Source organism: Corythoichthys intestinalis, chromosome 21 (genome assembly GCF_030265065.1).
Source record: "Corythoichthys intestinalis isolate RoL2023-P3 chromosome 21, ASM3026506v1, whole genome shotgun sequence".
Lineage (NCBI taxonomy): Eukaryota > Metazoa > Chordata > Actinopteri > Syngnathiformes > Syngnathidae > Corythoichthys > Corythoichthys intestinalis.
In genome coordinates, this window is record NC_080415.1 from 23,357,538 (window position 1) to 23,376,464 (window position 18,927).

The following is an 18,927-nucleotide window of genomic DNA, read 5'->3' on the forward strand; positions in this document are numbered from 1 at the left end:
ATGTAATTACACTTGATAACACACCACTTGAAAGCTACGTGTTTTTCCCACGTTTCAATTTAATTTCCATTTGTGTCAAGCTATTTTTAAGTTCTAGTTAAGTTTTAAGTTAGTCTAAACTGTATGTACTGATAGGATTTTGAGTTTTTGCAGTGTTCAAAATAAATGTATGATACCTGCTGTATTGGAGCACATTAGGGACCAGTGCTACTTGGTATTTTATTCAGCAATGACTACTGAGCTAAAACTGACAGTTAGCTTTATTATGTTTTAATTTTACAACCTCATCACTCTACAGCGCTGTGTTTTTACAGATCAAATAAAGCCTGTATGTAAGACACGTTAGGCACGCATCAACAGTGGTCATAATCAATAGAAACCTAGCCCTCCGAATGGCTAACATTACGTGAGCGAGATACAGTAACGTTATATTTATTAGCGATGAGAAGTCTACTGCTTAAAGATGGCGGCTGTTTACTAACGCTGCCCAGACGCGGCCGAGTCTGTCATTTCGCATCTAGTCCTAAATGCATGCGATATCTATGAGACGCATCGGACACTACCTGCTACCACACTAGCATCATGCGGGCGTCGTTTTTAGCACTGTCGGCGTAGTTTGTAGCGGCTGTTGGCTGCAGTAATTTTTTTTTTTTTTTCATTGCTTCTTCCTCTACGCACGTGGCGTCAACGCGTTGTCCCGCATTAAAAGTAGTCCGGGCAAAACGTGAATCTTAGAGCTGGCAAAATTAAACGATTCCTCGGGGCGAATAAAATTACTCGGATCAGTTTTTAAACTCGAATTACTCGAGTTGCTCGAGTATACGTTTCAGCTCTAATTTAAAGGTTTAATTCAGACTTAAAACGGAAATCCGGGTTACATCGCCAGCGTAGGAACGGAACTCGTTTGTAAACCGGGGACTACCTGTAGCTGGGTCTCTGCCATTGGTGGGCACTCCAAGTTAAAACGAATGACACGTCTGTGGCCATCGTTAGCAGTCAGTGCGATAATAATAACAGTTTAGACCAGGGGTCCCCAAACTTTTTCCTCTGAGGGCCACATAACTTTTCCCTCCTCTGATGAGGGGCCGGGGTCAGTTTGTAACAGAAAAAGTGTGACGATTGCAGGAGTGCCTAAATGTAAAAATGTATTGTTTTTTAGAAAGCCACACTCAAATAACCCTTTCTGGATTCTTCACGGAAAAAAAGTAAATTAAATAAAATAAAAATAATATATTATAATATAATAATAATACATAATAATAACACTATTAATGAAATAGATAATAACCAAATATCCCTCTCTGAGTTCTTCACAGAAAAAGGCCAGGAAATAAATAACACTATTGAGAAAAAAAAAAAAAAAAAATCAAAATGCTCTCTGGTAGAGGCGTGCGAAATTTCCGATTCTTAGATTCTTCGCGATTCGGCCGTGGACGATTCGAGAACGATTCACAAATATCCAAATTCCGATTATTGAATTATACCAGGTAAAGCGAAGTAAAACACAGTCAGCGCGGTCTTTGGGACGCAATTAGGAACGGTCCGAGAGTAAATATCATGTTCAACTCATGCCGCTAGATAAAAAAACAATCATACCTGACTGCGGCCGACGGCCGCTACAAACAACACCCAGTTGCTAGTTGCTACAAACATACAGCTACAGTAGATATCATATATATGTAGAGCTAGATGCAAAATGACAGACAACGTCGGTGTTAGAAGATGTATTATTGAACAGAGATGCGAAATGACACTTTCCGGCATAAGTAAACAGCCGCCATCTTAAAGCAGTAGACCTCTCTAGAAGGCTCTGTTGTAGCGAACTTAATTAACTTTTTATCTAAAATACTCCTAAATCGGCAGAATCTTGTCCTAAGCTATCTTTAAATGATGAAATAGTTTTAAAACTTTGACAAAAGTAGACAGAAGGGAAATTATGGAATAACGGGAGCAATTTTAACAGCTGTAACAGTTGATTCACAACATTAAATTAATTGATTGTAGTTTAAAGCTGCTGATTCAGAATGGGGACTAGAGTTTTATTATTTACTGTTATTTTTGTACATTTGTTTACTGTTATATGTTAACTTGATACTGAAATAGTAGTTTGGTTTAGCCTGAGATGATTTTTGAACAAGTTTGGAACTAATGTACAAAACATTAAAAAAAAAAAAAAAAAAAAAAAAAAAAAACAAAGGAGGGGGGTGCATCAATAATCGTTTTATAATCAAATCGGAGCCTCTGAATCGTAATCGTAATCGAATCGTTAGGTGCCCAAAGATTCCCAGCTCTACTCTCTGGTATTGTTCAAGGAGCCGGACCTTTACTGTTAAAAGATGATCAAATATCTAAGGAGAACAAAAGCAGATTGTGAAAAGATACTAAGATGATAAAATATGATGCTAAACTTGCTTATCTTTGTGCACGAGCAAGCAGCAATGGAGGTATTAGGATGCGATGCAAACAAGGCAGCAGATCAAAGTCCTGATAGAAGGGCAATAACACTTCCTTCGCAACCCCGCCTCTTAAAGCGGTGCATGACAATGTTCCTGTACCATACTGCTATTTGTCTGTGTGTGTGAGTGTTGAAAAGTGTTTTTTAATATACCTGCACCATGTAGTGTTCGGGCATGGCGTCCGATATCCGTCCGACTTTGTAGTTGCTCTTCCGGATGTCATCGTGGATCTGAAATTCCTGCTTGCAATTATACCTGCGAGCACACGTGACACACGCGCATGAATTGCATGAACACATAAGAACCCACTAACAAATACACAAACAGAAAAGGAACAGGAAGACACACAAAAAAGTTGAACAAAGACACGAACACACAGACACAAGGAATAAAGAACAAACGTACAAATCACATCATCACACACAAAACAACGCACACAACACAAAGACAAAAACACACAATCACAAGCAAAAACAGACATGAACACACACAAATAAACACCCACATAAAAAGACAGAAATAAGACGCAAACACAAAAAACACAAAAGACAATTCACACACTGGCGACAGAGGCAGCATGGTGAGAGGGGCCAATTCAATTATCAGTCACTGTTTACAAAGCTTGCTCTGACAAATGAGATGATAACAGAGGCAAACGCCAAGACTTGAAGCTAACAGGGGGTTATACCAGCAAGGGGGTAGGGGGGGGGCAGTACTAGAGCTGCAACGATTAATTGAGAGCTCAGACAATTCATTTACTGAAAAAGATTGGAAAAAATGTTTGATATTGTTTCACATCTGCATTCCCAGATATCCGTATCTGTAACCAAGGCAGGCACCATCTTTCAAAGCCACACAGACTCAGTCTTAGTTATTACAGTAGAACATGGGAACATAAATAATAATAACAGCACCTAGCAATTTTGTTGTAATTAGGGTTGTTCCGATCGTTTTTTTGCTCCCGATCCGATCCCGATCGTTTTAGTTTGAGTACCTGCCGATCCGATATTTCCCAATACGATTGCTTTTTTTTTGCTCCCGTTTCAATTCCAATCATTCCCGATCATTTTTCCCGATCGTATACATTTTGGCAATGCATTAAGAAAAAAATGACTAATACTCGGACGAATATATACATTCAACATACAGTACATAAGTACTGTATTTGTTTATTATGACAATAAATCCTCAAGATGGCATTTACATTATTAACATTCTTTCTGTGAGAGGGATCCACGGATAGAAAGACTTGTAATTCTTAAAGGATAAATGTGACTTTGTATATTGTGACTAAATATTGCCATCTAGTGTATTTGTTGAGCTTTCAGTAAATGATACTGTAGCCATTTAACTTCTGCCCAAATGCATGATGGGAAGTGCAACCATGACTGTGCGTCGTGGTACCAATTGATATATCTTCTCTGCGTTGGGAAATAACATAGGGTGTTAAGAAAAAGATTAACTACTACCTTTCTTCCCCACATTGCTTCCCACGATTATTCAAATCGTTGGGAGAGGGATTGTAAGGCTTTAGCCATTTAAAAAAAGGCTCCAAAGGCTGCCAAAATTCTCTCTACTCATTTTATGCTGCCTTTTAGCTCTATATACTGTATGGGTAAAACGGCGCCATTATAGATTGAACGCGACAATGCATGAGTGGGTCGTGCAGCGCATGCGTTAATTGCGTTAAATATTGTAATGGATAAATGTAAAAAAATATTAATTCTCGCCGTTAACGCGATAAATTTGATTTAAGCTTAAACCAAAGACTCTGGAAGAGTGTAACACATTATGTCTGTAACGTTAAATACAATTAGAAAACGATTTAATCCCCAAAAATATATATATATTAAAAAAAAGGCATGTCCGATATTTTTTTGCCGATTCTGATACTTTGAAAATTACGTGATCGGGACATCTCTAGTTGTAATCAGATTTTTTGAAAATAAGTGAAAGCTGATACACCAGTCACTACACAAAGAGAGGGTCGGGGGGGGGACGCCTCCACAAGGGGGCTCACGCTTCTGCAGTGATCAAAGAGAATTCTCACCTAATCCGCAGAACGCGTATTCGGGGAGGAACTTACGTGATGACCACAGGTGCGACCTTGTTGGTGATAATGGATTTGGCCTTGTTGTTGTGGACGTTGACCGTGTGAAAGGGGCTCATGCTGAGTGACGGCCTACTGTCGGCCATCCCGTTGCCGTGGACACTTTCAAGCGGTGGCGGCGCTGCGCTGGCAGTCGTACCCATGCTCCACTCGCTGCTTTGGAACACACATTGAAAAGCACGTGAGTATACAAAATTGCAATTTTGTTTACAAAATCTATGTTGTATGAGTGCATCACATTTCCCTCATGACATTAAGTAACAGTCAGAATTCAATTTTCAGGTTTCCCCCCAGTGCTTTATAAGCCTGACGGGCCGCAAGAATAAAACATTGCTACAAAAGAAATTACAAAAGAGTATAAACAGTGTAACCACATTTTAACCACGTAAGGTGATGCTGTTGAAAGCACAATGGCAACATGTATAGTCGATATGTGAACAAACCTTCGAGCTCTGCCATTGCACTGAATTGTATTTTTGTTTGTTTGTTAAAACAGTATTTCAATAGTGTGCCTCTTTGTACAACTCTATGTTTAGGTTTTGTAAATGAAAACATTATAATGAAACAATTTCAAAATTCCCGTCAGCTTAACATTTTTGTTTCTTTCAAAAAACATAGTTGGTCGCTAGTGGGCTTCTGTACCACCAGGCTTTACAAGTTTCTGGGGGAAACCCTGCAATTTAGATGGAGCTGGCCTCCCGGTAGAGCCGGTTGGTTTACCGAAAACTTACCGTTACCGAGATGGCTCACGATGACCGACGTAAAAAGTATTTTCAACCCGCTTTAACGATGTGTTGTTTGTCTATGCTCATTTCCCTTTAAGAAAGCAGCCAGTGTGCTTACGTGTGAAGCCACGTGGTTATCAGGAAATCAAACAAACTAAAACCCGGTACGCTAACGCTGGCAGCTAATGCTACAAGTGAACGTAATGGAGTTGGATAATAATGAAACAGCCACTGGTAGCCGGGCCACGGGAATTTCGAGTATAGCATTAGTCCAGGGGTGGGCAAACTATTCCAGAAAGGGCCGCAGTGGGTGCGGGTTTTTGTTGCAACCCATTAAGACGACACATTTTCACCAATCAGCTGTTTTAGAAGTGCAATCAGTTGATTGCAGTCAGGTGCTTCTCATTTCTGCTGAAACCTCATTGGTTATACTATCTGTGCTGGGTCAGTTGGAACACAGACCAGGACCCACTGTGGCCCTCGAGGACCGGTTTGCCCACCCCTGCATTAGTCGACGCTCATTGTGTGGTGTTGGTGCCATGAGAGAACTCGATGTCGGATGTCTGGAAAATTTGGGGATTCGAGAAGGATGAAGTCACCATTACTGCATGTGACAGTGGCTCTAACCTTGTTGAAGCGGCTGAATTTAACTCATTTGCTCCCAAAAACGTATAAATACGTTCTATTTTTATTTGTTTCAGTGTCCCAAAAACGTATTTATACGTCTTTTACGTTTTCTTTCACAAGAAACATCTCTAGGTTCTGATGCAACTTTGCTCCAAAGCACAACGCTCAAAATCCATTTTAAAGCAATAAAACTGGCCACTGGAGGGCAGTAGCACATTTGGTAAGAACTCATATCGGACCATGAAAGGAAATGAATGAAGAGAAATAGTCAGGAAACGGAAGTTGGAAGAAGTAAGAAGCGTGAGAAAAATGTGGAGAACGAAGTAAAACACAAGGCACATGCCCCACACAAGTTCTGTAGCTGAATTCTGTTATGAGGTAGTGGTCACTACAAAAGAAAGATTGAAAAAAATCTATCTTGATAAGACAGGCGGTGATGAGGGAAAGATTTACCCCGTCTGCCGATACAGTAGCGGCCACAACAGCGTCATCTCTCAGTTTAATAGTTTATTTATGTGTAAATAAATTGATACTTTGCTATCAAAAGCTCTATTTATCCTGTTGTTCATTTTGTAGAAGGAAAACATTCAGATGTTTGGGATGTCACAAAAGCAAAAAAATAGGTGTGTTAAAGTCAAAGTTATGTTTGAAATGTATGCTTTTACAAAAAGCTCAATTTCTGTTTTTTCATCAGAAACTGGAAAATTGCTCAAACTAAGCTATTATAAAGAATGGAAAAAGATATTAACTTTTTTTCCTGCTGAGAGAAAAGAGTCTAATCTTTCTTTTGGTGGGTTCCATGTTCATATAGCAATAGAACAGAATTTTCTGGGGGCCTTGCAAAATCAGTCAAAATTCAGTAAAACGGCCGGGAGCGAAGGGGGTTGCTCCGGTGAAAATGGCTGGGAGTGAATGAGTTAATGAGTGGATTGGAGTGCATCTAGCAACCAGTATGTTGCGATAATTTTTATGTCTGTGTGTGTGTGTATGATTTCTCTGATAGCTTTTATGATGGTTCAGCATAAAGTATAATCCAACAGTGTAGCCTGTAATATAATTGTTTAATGGCCACAGCTATTTTTGTGTATGTACTTGCTTTATTCTGTGTCATTACTGCCATCAAAAAATCTTAAATCTTTTATTGGCATAGGAGTTAGAGTAGTATAGCTTAGTGTGTGTGTGGGGGGGTGCATGTGTGCGTGCGTTTATTTCAGAAAATGCTCTGGGGAAAAAAAAACTTAAAACCCTGAAGTAAACACTTGTGTTGAGTAATCATGTCACAGCAGCCATTGATATTTATAAGGTACATTTTTCAAGTCACACAAGCTGTTACAAATGTTCATACTTGAATGCTTATTGTTTACAAGATATTTTTATATACTTAATATTTACGCTGCATGTACAATTGTTAAATATGTTGAATTGAAAGCTGGTAAATAAGTCAACGAGAAACGGTTTGTATTTCATGCAATGATTTAGATTTTCAAATTCTATAACCGCTGGGCGAATTTATCGTCATTTATCACTATCGAAAAAAATGTGTTCAATTTACCGTGATATCGTGATATAGCCTTATGGCCCAGCCCTACCTCCCGGTCAAAATGATTTGAATGTTTGTCATCGTCAATGCCAGCCAATAAGTAAATTTTTTCTAAAACATTAAGTTGTAAGTGACAATATGCCAAATGTACTGCATGCTCAGTGTAAAAACAGTTCATTTTTAAGGACAGCTCTGGTTCCTCTATCATCATCAATACAAGCCAACAAGTTAAATTTAAACAAACTTGACTCAAAAAGCAAACAGATGAAATTTTTTTTTTTTAATTTAAAAATAGTTTGATTACTATAGAATTTTGGTTGCACACTAGCATTTACAATGTGTTACAGATTTCTGTAATAAAGGGACATTGACAGACAAATCTGCCAAATTAAAACCCTTCTCTGTGATGTCTATTTTTGAATAAAGACTTGTGTACAGACTCATTCAGAACTTCAGTGGTGGGCGAGTGACTGCTGTTCTCCTCTATATTGTGTTTTAAGATGAGTAGGCGGGTTCCATTTGAAGTCCCTAAGAAAACATTACTAGTTTAGTTAAAAGAAAAGAGTACAGTCCGACTTCGTGAAGTTCAAGTTCTTGTTCCATAAAAGGAAATCAAGCATTCCCCTCACCAAAATCTATTTGAATCCACACAACATACCAAAAGCATCTTCATCCCTTAGATTTAGCATCAGCCTACCGCAAGACGAAAAAAAAAACCTTTGCGAAACAACCAGTCCTCAGTACGTGTCATCTTACGAGTGGGTTGACGAGAGACTTGCACTTCCACTGCTTTTTCTAAGCTGCTTGTTGTCCGCCATGGTCCAAAAGGAGTGTGAGAACTTGGCATCACCTCCCACCATCCTTTGCTCTCACCAGCCCACCCCATCTCCCCAATGTCAAGGGAAGACAGCCCCCTTGTGGGAGATCCAAAAATGCTGCCTCCTTTGGCACGCTACAAACTCTTTCGGTCATCGTCATCTTCATTGAAGTGAGTCTATGGGGGCGGCCGTGAAAAAAAAAAAAAAAAACATGGCACTATGGTACATCTGGTGGCCAGATGGCAAATGTTCAAGTTACTTCGACAGCCTCTGGCTGCACATGAGAAAGTGTCCTTAACACAATTCATTTAATTCTCAGAAAACGTGCTCAGAAGGATGTTCTGGCATTTAACACAATGCTTGCCAATGACGGTGTTAAAATCCATTTTAACTGGAAGGGCTGACAGCTAATGATCGCTCTTAGGACGTCTATCGGCGTCAATGGTGGTAAAACATGATAATTCACTGCCAGCCGTCTCATACGTCTGCCAATTCAGTGCGTGTCTAAATGTACTGACTTGACCGCACCGATTCCAGCATGCCACGGCCTGAATTAGCAGGCACAGCAGTCAGGGTGGAGGCCTCGGCAGAAAATAGCCCTTAGTCATAAACATCCTTCTGAAGAGCCAATCGAGACAATTTATCAGAGAGGCAGTTTGTGCCCATAAGTCAAGAAGGGCCTCAAATGGCCAATAAAAAGTCGGATTTCCTCTTGTAATATAGTGTCCTGTTTTTTTGTTGTTTTTTTTTGTTGCTATGGCAAAGGGATGTCCAAACATTTTCCATTGAAGGTCATATACAAAATAATGGAAGGAAGAGAGGGGCCCCATTTAACCTTGTGTTCAAGAAAAGAATAAAAGTGGGTAAATCTCAGCTTGGTGTTATATAGGTGACAAAGGAAAAACATTCATCTATTAAAAAAATAAAAATAAAAAAAACTATTTTACCTAGTTTTAAGTTTATCCAGTGCAAACATTTACCTCGTACTTCAAGAAAATTGTTCAGTAATCATTTAGACTCCAACTCCTTTTATTAATTGGTTCTAATTAATTAAAATACTCTTATTTATGATTTATTTTTCAGGTTTTTTTTGTCTTATTTTTAATTTTAAAAATCTTTTTTATTAATTCTTTCATGTATTTGTTCATATTTATAAAAAAAAAATTTATTTACGAAAAATTGTATATTTCACACTAAAACTAGGGTTGTCAAAATTATCGCGTTAACGGGCGGTAATTAATTTTTTTAATTAATCACGTTAAAATATTTGACGCATTTACCGCACATGCCCTGCTCAAACAGATTAAAATGGCAGCACAGTGTAATGTCCACTTGTTACTTGTGTTTTTGGGTGTTATGTCGCCCTCTGCTGGCGCTTGGGTGCGAGTGATTTTATGGGTTTCAGCACCATGAGCATTGTGTAATTATAGACATCAACAACGGCGAGCCTCATTTATTTTTTGATTGAAAATTTTACAAATTTTATTAAAACGAAAACATTAAGAAGGGTTTTAATATTAAATTTCTATAACTTGTACTAACATTTATCTTTTAAGAACTACAAGTCTTTCTATCCATGGGTTGCTTTAACAGAATGTTAATAATGTTAATGCCATCTTGTTGTTTTATTGTTATAATAAACAAATACAATACCTATGTACCGGATGTTGAATGTATATATCCGTCTTGTGTCTTATCTTTCCATTCCAACAATAATTTACAGAAAAATATGGCATATTTTATAGATAGTTTGAATTGCGATTAATTACGATTAATTTTTAAGCTGTAATTAACTCGATTAAAAATTTTGATCGTTTGACAGCCCTAATTAAAACACCAATCAGCAAAAAAATAAATATTATCTGGTTTTATTTATTGCTGCCACTTAAAAATGGATTGGCTGCCAATAGAAGCCAATGAATTAAAAACAGATGTTTCATTTATTTTACAGGGATCTTCAACCTTAACCTTAAATGAACAAATTTTGCATTGAGCCACAAATGGCCCACAAGCTGTACGTTGGAAACCTATTCTGTTCTAGTAGTATTCCCTTCGAGTGCGAGCTCACCGACTGCTGGAAGAAAACCATGGCGACTGGAAGCTCCTGCCAGCATGGCCCCATTCAGGGCTGCCCCATTTAAATTCCGCCAGCGTCCTAACCTCGGCGTGGCATCGTCTTTGGGACAAAAGGGGCGCAAGGCAGGAAAGAGCTTGCAGCTGCAGGATGCATCTGTTGGTGGCCCGAGGAAGGATGCAGTGCACTCCGCATAGTCACAGATGCACAACTTCAACCAACACTTGGGTGATCTTTCCATACAACTTCCCCGACACATAATCTACAAATCCTAATTTGGGATAACATGATGATAGACTGAGGAGCTGACAACGCTGGTTCGGTAAATTTATGGAAATAAAGTGAATAAGGCAGGAATTAACAAAACTTAAAGTTGGCTCCTACAATAATTTACTGCCAGTCATTTTTAAAACAGTGTTTCAGAGCATTTTGACAGATCTTTTAACCACTAAAGAATGGTCTTCATTCTTCTTCTGAACCGCTTATCCTCTCAAAGGTTGCAGGGGTGCTGGAGCCTATCCCAGATAACAACGGGCAAGAGGCAGGGTACACCCTAAACTGGAAGCCAGCCAGTGGTCTTACTTGACAAATATAACCAAATAAAGAGTAGACACCCTTCTTTCACAACACACGTAAACAGTTTGTTTCTAGCTTTTTCCCCATTCTTTACTAATCAGCAATTGAAGGTGAGTTGACTGAGGCTGAATCACTGCAGGGCTTGATTTCAACATCAGTGCCATCATTTGTTCAACTCTAGAAACAAACACTCTATAATACCTCAAAAGCAGACCCTGTCGATACCATACTTAAAAGAAATACTTGAAAGTACAGTTTTCCGATACTATCGGCCGACAAAAGCATTTTATAATGACATCGGATTATATAAACAACGGTTTTTCATCATCGGTTTTGGGGTTATGCATATTGCTTTCAAATTGAATGTAGTGGTATGAAAAAGTATCTGAACCGTTTGGAAATTCTCACATTTCTGCATACAATCACCATCAAATGTGATTTGATATTTGTCAAAATCACACAGATGAAAATACAGTGTCTACTTTAACTAAAACCACCCAAACATTTACAGGTTTTCATACCGTATTGGCCCGAATATAAGACAGCCCTGATTATAAGACGACCCCCTCTTTTTCAAGACTCAAGTTTGAAAAAAAGACTTTTTGAACACCAAATTAATTTTTATACAGAAAATAATTACGGTACATCCGAAACAAATGATTATAAAAATGTATTTGAGAGAAAAGCATGTTATTTTGCCTCATTCAAATATTAATATCTGAACATTTAAATATGTAAACTAAAGTGCAATCACATTCGTAAATTAATGGCTATTGGTTTTTGAAATGTAAATAAACCAATCTATTGTGATAAAACAACAAAATTGCAATAATTGCATTAACCATCAAAGTGAAGTCTAACTGGAACTGCAGTCTTGAAACAAATCTGATAAAGGAAAAGCATTGCAATAAAATAATGCCAACTGGTTAGACTTGAGAGTACCTGAGATCTATCATGACAGAATATCGCTTCAATGATATCTGGCGCCATCTAGTGTCATGAATGGGGAAAGTAGCTGAGATCTGTCATGACAGAACATCGCTTCAATGATATCTGTCGCCATCTAGCGTCGTGAATGGGTATAATGTCTAGACCGCGAATATAAGACAGCCCCCTCTTTTTCAGTCTTATTTCAATGCAAAAAAACACTCTTATATTCGGACCAATACAGTATTTTAATTAGGATACCATGCAAACAATGACAGAAGGGGGTGAAATAAGTAAGTGAACCCTCTGCCTAAGGAGACTTAAAGAGCAATTGAAACCAATTTTCACCACACATTTGAAGTCAGGTGTGCGCCCAATCACTGATGAGTAGTTCAAAGCTCCCCTGCCCAATATAAAACACACCCCTGGTAAGAAATGTCTTGATGAGAAGCATTGTCTGATGTGCATCATGGCTCGGTCAAGAGAGCTGTCTGAAGACCTGCGATCAAGAATTGTTGATTTGTATGAAGCTGGGAAAGGATACAAAACCATCTCTAAATGTCTGGATGTTCATCAATCGACAGTCAGAGAAGTTGTTTGGCACTGTTGCTTCTTTCCCAAGGAGTGGCCGTCCACCAAAGATGATGCCAAGAGTTCAGCATAGAATACTCAGAGAGGTTAAAAAGAACCCGAGTGTCTGCAAAAGACTTTCAGAAATCACTGGCACAGTCCAATATCTCAGTGAACACATCAACTAGATGTAAAACTATTGCCAAGAATTGTGTTCATGGGAGGACTCCACGGAGGAAGCCACTGCTGTCTAAAAGAAAAAACATTGTTGCTCGTTTAATGTTCGCAAAAAGGCACTTGGAGACTCCACAGAATATTTTGTGGACAGATGAAACTAAAGTCGAATTGTTTGGGAGTAACACACAACATCATGTGTGGAGGAAAAATGGAACAGCTCACCAACATCAACACCTCATCCCCACCATGAAACATGGTGGAGGGAGCATTATGATTTGGGGCTGTTTGCTGCCTCAGGGCCTGGACAATTTCCAATCATGAATGAAAGCATGAATTCAAAGGTTTATCAGGATGTTTTGCAGGAAAACCTGAGGCTGGCAGACAGTTGAAACTAAAAAGACGATGGATGCTGCAACAAGACAATGATCCAAAACACAGAAGTAAATCAACTTCAGAATGGTTTCAAAAGAACGAACCTGCGAAGACCTGCGATCAAGGATTGTTGATTTGTACAATGCTGGGAAAGGATACAAAAACATCTCTTAACTTCTAGATGTTCATGAATCGAGAGTAAAAGAGTGTCTACAAATGAGGAGAGTTTGGCACTGTTGCTTCTCTCCCAAGGAGTGGCTGTCCACCAAAAATGATGCCATGAGTTCAGTGCAGAATACTCAGAAAGGTAAAATAAATTTTTTTTTAAAAACTACAGTGTCTGCTAAAGACTTGCAGAAATCACTGGCACAGTCCAATATCTCTGTGAACATATCAAATACTGTATATGTAAAACTATGGCCAAGAATGGTGTTCATAGGAGGACTCCACAGAGGAAGTCACTACTGTCTAAAAAACATTGTTGTTCATTTAATGTTAGCAAAAAGGCACTTGGACACTCCACAGAAGTTTTAGCAAAATATTTTTTGGACTGATGAAACCAAAGTTGAATTGTTTGGGAGTAACTCACAACGTCATGTGTGGAGGAAAAATGGAACTGGTCACCAACATTAACCACTTATCTCCACCGTGAAGCATGGTGGAGGGAGCATAATGATTTGGGGCTGTTATCCTGACTCATGGCCTGGACGACTTGCAATCATTCATGGAAGAATGACTTCAAAAGTTTATCAGGATGTTTTGCAGGAAAACATGAGGCCGTCTGTCAGACAGTTGAAGCTAAAAAGAGGATGGATGCTGCAACAAGACAATGACCCAAAACACAGAAGTAATCAACTTCAGAATGGTTTCAGAAGAACAAAATACACATTCTGGAGTGGTCAAGTCAAAGTCCAGACTTGAACCCATTCAGATGCTGTGGCATGACCTAAAGACAGTGATTCATGTCAGACATCCCAGGAATCGGATTTTTGTAGAGAAGAATGGGCAACGATTAGTCCTGATCGATGTGCCAGACTGATCTGCAGCTACAGGAAGCGTCTGGTTGAAGCTATTGCTGCCAAAAAAAAAGGGGGGGGGGCACAAAATATTAAATGTGATGGTTCACTTACTTATTTTCCCCCTTCTGTCATTGTTTGCATACAATCCTCATTAAAATATGAAAAACTATAAATGTTTGGGTGGATTTAGTTAAAGCAGACACTTTTTTTCATCTTTTCGATTTTGACAAAGATCAGATCACATTTGATGTTATTTCATGTAGAAAATGTGAGCGATGCCAAAAGGTTCAAATAATTTTTCATACCACTGTAGAAGCCTTTGCCTAGGGGCTGGTCACAGCTAAGCACAGCAGTTATGCTTATTGACCATTAGATGCCTTCAAAGTAAGATGCTTGGGATTTTTTTATGTGCGCATCATCTTTATTAAAGCATCCAGTGGGGCATCACAATACAATTAGCCATAATATTTTAAGTCCACGACCGCATATAACGGTATCGGCTTGATATCTGTATCAGACTTTTGGAGTTGGATGATATCGGGATATCTGTTAAAAAGTAATTATCGAACAACTCTGCTTGAGAGTGAGGTGCCTAAACATGTCCAAATTCTAAAATGTTGGCATTTCTTTTCCTCATAATCAACGAAACAAGCTGCGATTCAACACCACATTTATTCTACTCAAAAGATGTGCTGATCTTTAAACAATAGCGATGAAACGCTGTCATCTATCTGAATCTCATGATTGGTTTACCAACCTAAATTTCACTGACAAGCTGGGGAAGACTTTCTCCTTGCCTACATCTAAGAAATTTATTAGTTGGTGGTAAACGAAAGCTCAAGAGATTACGGCAACACCCCACTTCACTCTACGGAAGTCTTGGCACACCTTCACAGGAAGCGCTTAGGCCTATTCGTGTTGCAACATCCTTTTTGAGGTTGTGCACGTGTGTCACCGCTGGGTTGAAAAGCGGGGTTGCGCAGGACATTGCTAGTTCCTGCACTGGATTATGCATGTGGTAAGGAAATGAGCTCAGTGCTTCCTCTGCGCTGTAGAGGACCCGGCGACGTATTGTTCCCAAATGTTGTAAGTTAAAATGTTATTTTGCACAACCACAATTTAAAAAAATAAAAAACTTGCTTGGTAAAAAAAAAAAAAAAAAAAAAAGGGAAAAAAACAAGTGAAAACTATGCTGGCACTATGAATATGACATAAATCATGCGGTTGAGCTTCCGCCTGCTTTCCTGACAGCTCAATGACAAGCTACTAAAAAAGGCTTTGGAATTCTACATTTAAAACTGCTGCCTGTAATTTTATTTGCGTACAAGACGACGGGTTTATTCCCCTGTGATTTCAGAGCTGCAGTCGTTCCACTTTTTTGACCCCCTCGACTGCCCGCAACATTCTTCTAGCATCCGCCTGAGCGTGTGGTTGTCCATTTGTTATTAATATGTTTGTAGGATGCCCAAATCGGACCAACCACAGACTGTAATCCATAATTTGACTTTGGGCGAGATGCATGGTACACCCTGATAGGGCATGCAGTGGAGTAAGAAATGAAACGACACATGATGTGGGAAGTAAAGTACAAACCCAAACCACATGAAAGGGAGCCTGCTTCATTCTTTAATCTATTCCACTAAGCATTAACATAATCATGAATCCGATATTATTTCGTGCATTTATTTAGCATAATTTTCATTAAAACAGCATTTTTAAAAAAAATTGCCTAAATTATTTGTCAATTGATATAGTGTATTATTATTTCATTTGTCAAAACAAAATAAAAACAGATATTAAACATGTTTTTTTTAGTTTAAAGTTACTTTGTCAATATTTAATTTTGTTTGTCTATTCAGATCTTACATGCAGTGCGAGTGATAAACTAAAAAGCACTGAACAATGAACAATTTCTTATACTGAGTATAGTACTTTAAACGTATTATTTTTCTACATAATGATATAATTTTGTGTGGAAGATAAAAAGACTATTTGTCTAACACAAAAATATATACATACATTTCATTTTTATACATTTCGTGCAAATGAACCAAACTACTTCAATTATTTGACATACAAATTCAAATTTTCTTTTTGAATTCATTGAATTGTTTTAATTCATATATTTAGAGAAAATTAGTAGAAGATGAACAGTTTTATACAAACGGTATATTCATTTTCAAAGGTTCATTTATTATAAGAAATTTTGACATTGAATAATTGATGATAAACGTCAATAAAAAGACAAAAATGGAGTATGTGACGTATTTATCGAAGTGACCTTGCCCAGATGTACATCTTCAAACCCCAAAAGTTTGCCCTGCAAATCACCATTCATGACCTATGTTAGTAAGCTCTTCACTCCTTCAGCATAGATCGCAAAGTATCCGGACCGTACCTATCCCTCAGCTGTGTTGTCCACCATCCAAAGGTTGCCGGAGTCTACTGAGAAACACAGACGAAAAATGGAGTGTTTTTTAAAAAAAAAAAAAAAAAAAGGATGAAAAGCTCTCCAGGGCAGGCGTCAGTCGGCTCAGTCACACTCTCAGTCCTCCTGGCATCTCCCTGGCCTGCGGGACTCAATTAACGTGTGACCGGTCATCGCGAGACAAGCATAAGAAGTGGTCTTGCATCCCTTTAATGGATGTGTCCTTGAACGAGGACAGATCCCTCAGCAGATTTTTTTTCAACTCTTTTATTTTTTGGGCTAAGCAGGAGGTGCAGCGGTGTGAGGAGCATGTGCCGCTGCGTAAAAGAGGATGTGGGGGCGGACCCGGACGAGTGGCTTACTCATCATCTCCTTCGCCACCGTCCAATCGCTACCAGTGCAGCCTCCAGGCAACACAATTCCTCCCACACACACACATGGCAGACCTTTTAACAAGACTCTCAAAACACAATTAAATCAGTCCTTGAACTTTTTCATTGAGTGCTATAAAGAATGAGTTACCAGTACCATGCCAAGTATCACCCTTGTAACCAATTTTTCAGTGTATATTCTAGGGCTGCAGCTATGGAATATTTTAGTAATCGAGTAATCGACTAAAAATTCTAACGATTAATCGGATAAAACATTTTTTTTAGGTAAAGAGCAACTATAAATATACATGAGAAAAAAAGACATTTAATCCAATATTGAACCATTTTCAGTCAATCAATGTCTTTATTTTCGATGTACATTGTTGAAAACAGCCAACAATTGCATCTCAGATGTGACTATAAAAAACTTCACTGCTTTCACTCAAAAAAACTTCTGATCTTATAAAAAATATATATATTTATTGATAACATACATCACTTGAAAGCTACGTGTTTTTCCCACGTGTTTCAATTGAATTTCCATTTTTGTCAAGCTATTTTTATGTTCTAGTTAAGTTTTAAGTTAGTCTAAACTGTAAGTACTGATAGGATTTTGAGTTTTTGCAGTGTTCAAAATAAATGTATGATACCTGCTGTATTGGAGCACATTAGGGACCAGTGCTACTTGGTATTTTATTCAGCAATGACTACTGAGCTAAAACTGACAGTTAGCTTTATTATGTTTTAATTTTACACTCTCATCACTCTACAGCGCTGTGTTTTTACAGATGAAATAAAGCCTGTATGTAAGACACGTTAGCCACGCATTGACAGTGATCATAATCAATAGAAACCTAGCCCTACGATGGGCTAACGTTACGTGAGCGAGTGACAGTAACGTTATATTTATTAGCACTGAGAAGTCTACTGCTTAAATATGGCGTCTGTTTACTAACGCTGCCCAGACGCGGCCAAGTCTGTGCTTTCGCATCTTGGCCGAAATGCATGCAATATCTGTGAGACGCATCGGACACTACCTGCTACCACACTAGCATCATGCGGGCGTAGTTTTTAGCGACGTCGGCGTAGTTTGTAGCGGCTTTTTTAGCTTTACTATGTTTTAATTTTACACCCTCATCACTCTACAGCGCTGTGTTTTTACAGATTAAATAAAGCCTTTATGTAAGACATGTTAGCCACGCATCGACAGTGGTCATAGTCAATAGAAACCTAGCCCTCCGATGGGCTAACGTTACGTGAGCGAGTGACAGTAACATTATTTATTAGCGCTGAGAAGTCTACTGCTTAAATATGGCGGCTGTTTACTAACGCATCGGACACTACCTGCTAACACACTAGCATCATGCGGGCATAGTTTTTAGCAACGTCGGTGTAGTTTGTAGCGGCTGTCGGCTGCAGTAAGTTTTTTTTTTTTTTTTTTTTTTTTTTTAAATTGCTTCTTCCTCTACGCACGTGACGTCAGCGCGTCGTCCCGCATTAAAAGTAGTCCGGGCAAAACGTGATGCTTAGAGCTGGCAAAATTAAACGATTCCTCGAGGTGAATAAAATTACTCAGATCAGTTTTTAAACTCGAGTTACTCGAGTTGCTCAAGTATTCGTTTCAGCTCTAGTATATTCACCTGAGTTTTGGAACACTTGTAGTTCAAAAACACTAGTGGTTGATTCAGCATAGATTTGCCTTTGACTAGGGTTGCAGCTATTTATATTTTAGTAGTCGATTAATCGATGAGCTAGTTAGTTTGATTAATCGAGCAATCGTATAAGGAACATAAAAAATTTAAAATACCTGAGCTGAGCCTCGAACGGTATAAAAAAACAAAAAAATGAGGATCTACAGTATGCACAACAAAAGAACAGTTGGTTAACTTACATAGCAAAAGGCCGCTAGCTTAAATGCTGATATATTTTTTTACACAACGCTCTTAACAAATGGTTCAGACACATATTCCCACAAATAACGGCTGGATATACCTATAAACTACTTTACGAAGGCATTAAAAAACATTAGCTCAAACAAAAACTTAGCTTATGTTGGTCTTAACAAGGAGCAGCTGGATTTAGTCACGTGAAATGAGGCAGACAAGAGGGCAGTGTATCCACCCAACTCAATTAAACT

General features: G+C 38.5%; 1 protein-coding gene across 12 annotated transcripts in view; it reads right to left on the reverse strand.

The window, feature by feature from the left end:
* The window catches only part of pald1a (phosphatase domain containing paladin 1a), a 124,000-nt gene that overhangs the window by 79,189 nt on the left and 25,884 nt on the right, over positions 1–18,927 (reverse strand). For 3 of the 12 annotated variants that reach the window (XM_057826619.1, XM_057826620.1, XM_057826622.1), the window contains 2 exons: positions 4,543–4,722; positions 2,609–2,711 (listed from right to left, as the gene is read on the reverse strand). In XM_057826619.1, coding sequence (XP_057682602.1) covers positions 2,609–2,711; positions 4,543–4,709 — 270 coding nt within the window. In that variant the 5' untranslated portion in view covers positions 4,710–4,722. Of the gene's footprint in view, positions 1–2,608; positions 2,712–4,542; positions 4,723–8,214; positions 8,315–16,389; positions 17,174–18,927 lie in introns of those variants that run through there. The other 9 variants (XR_009061797.1, XM_057826615.1, XM_057826618.1 and 6 more) reach the window with 7 other exon arrangements.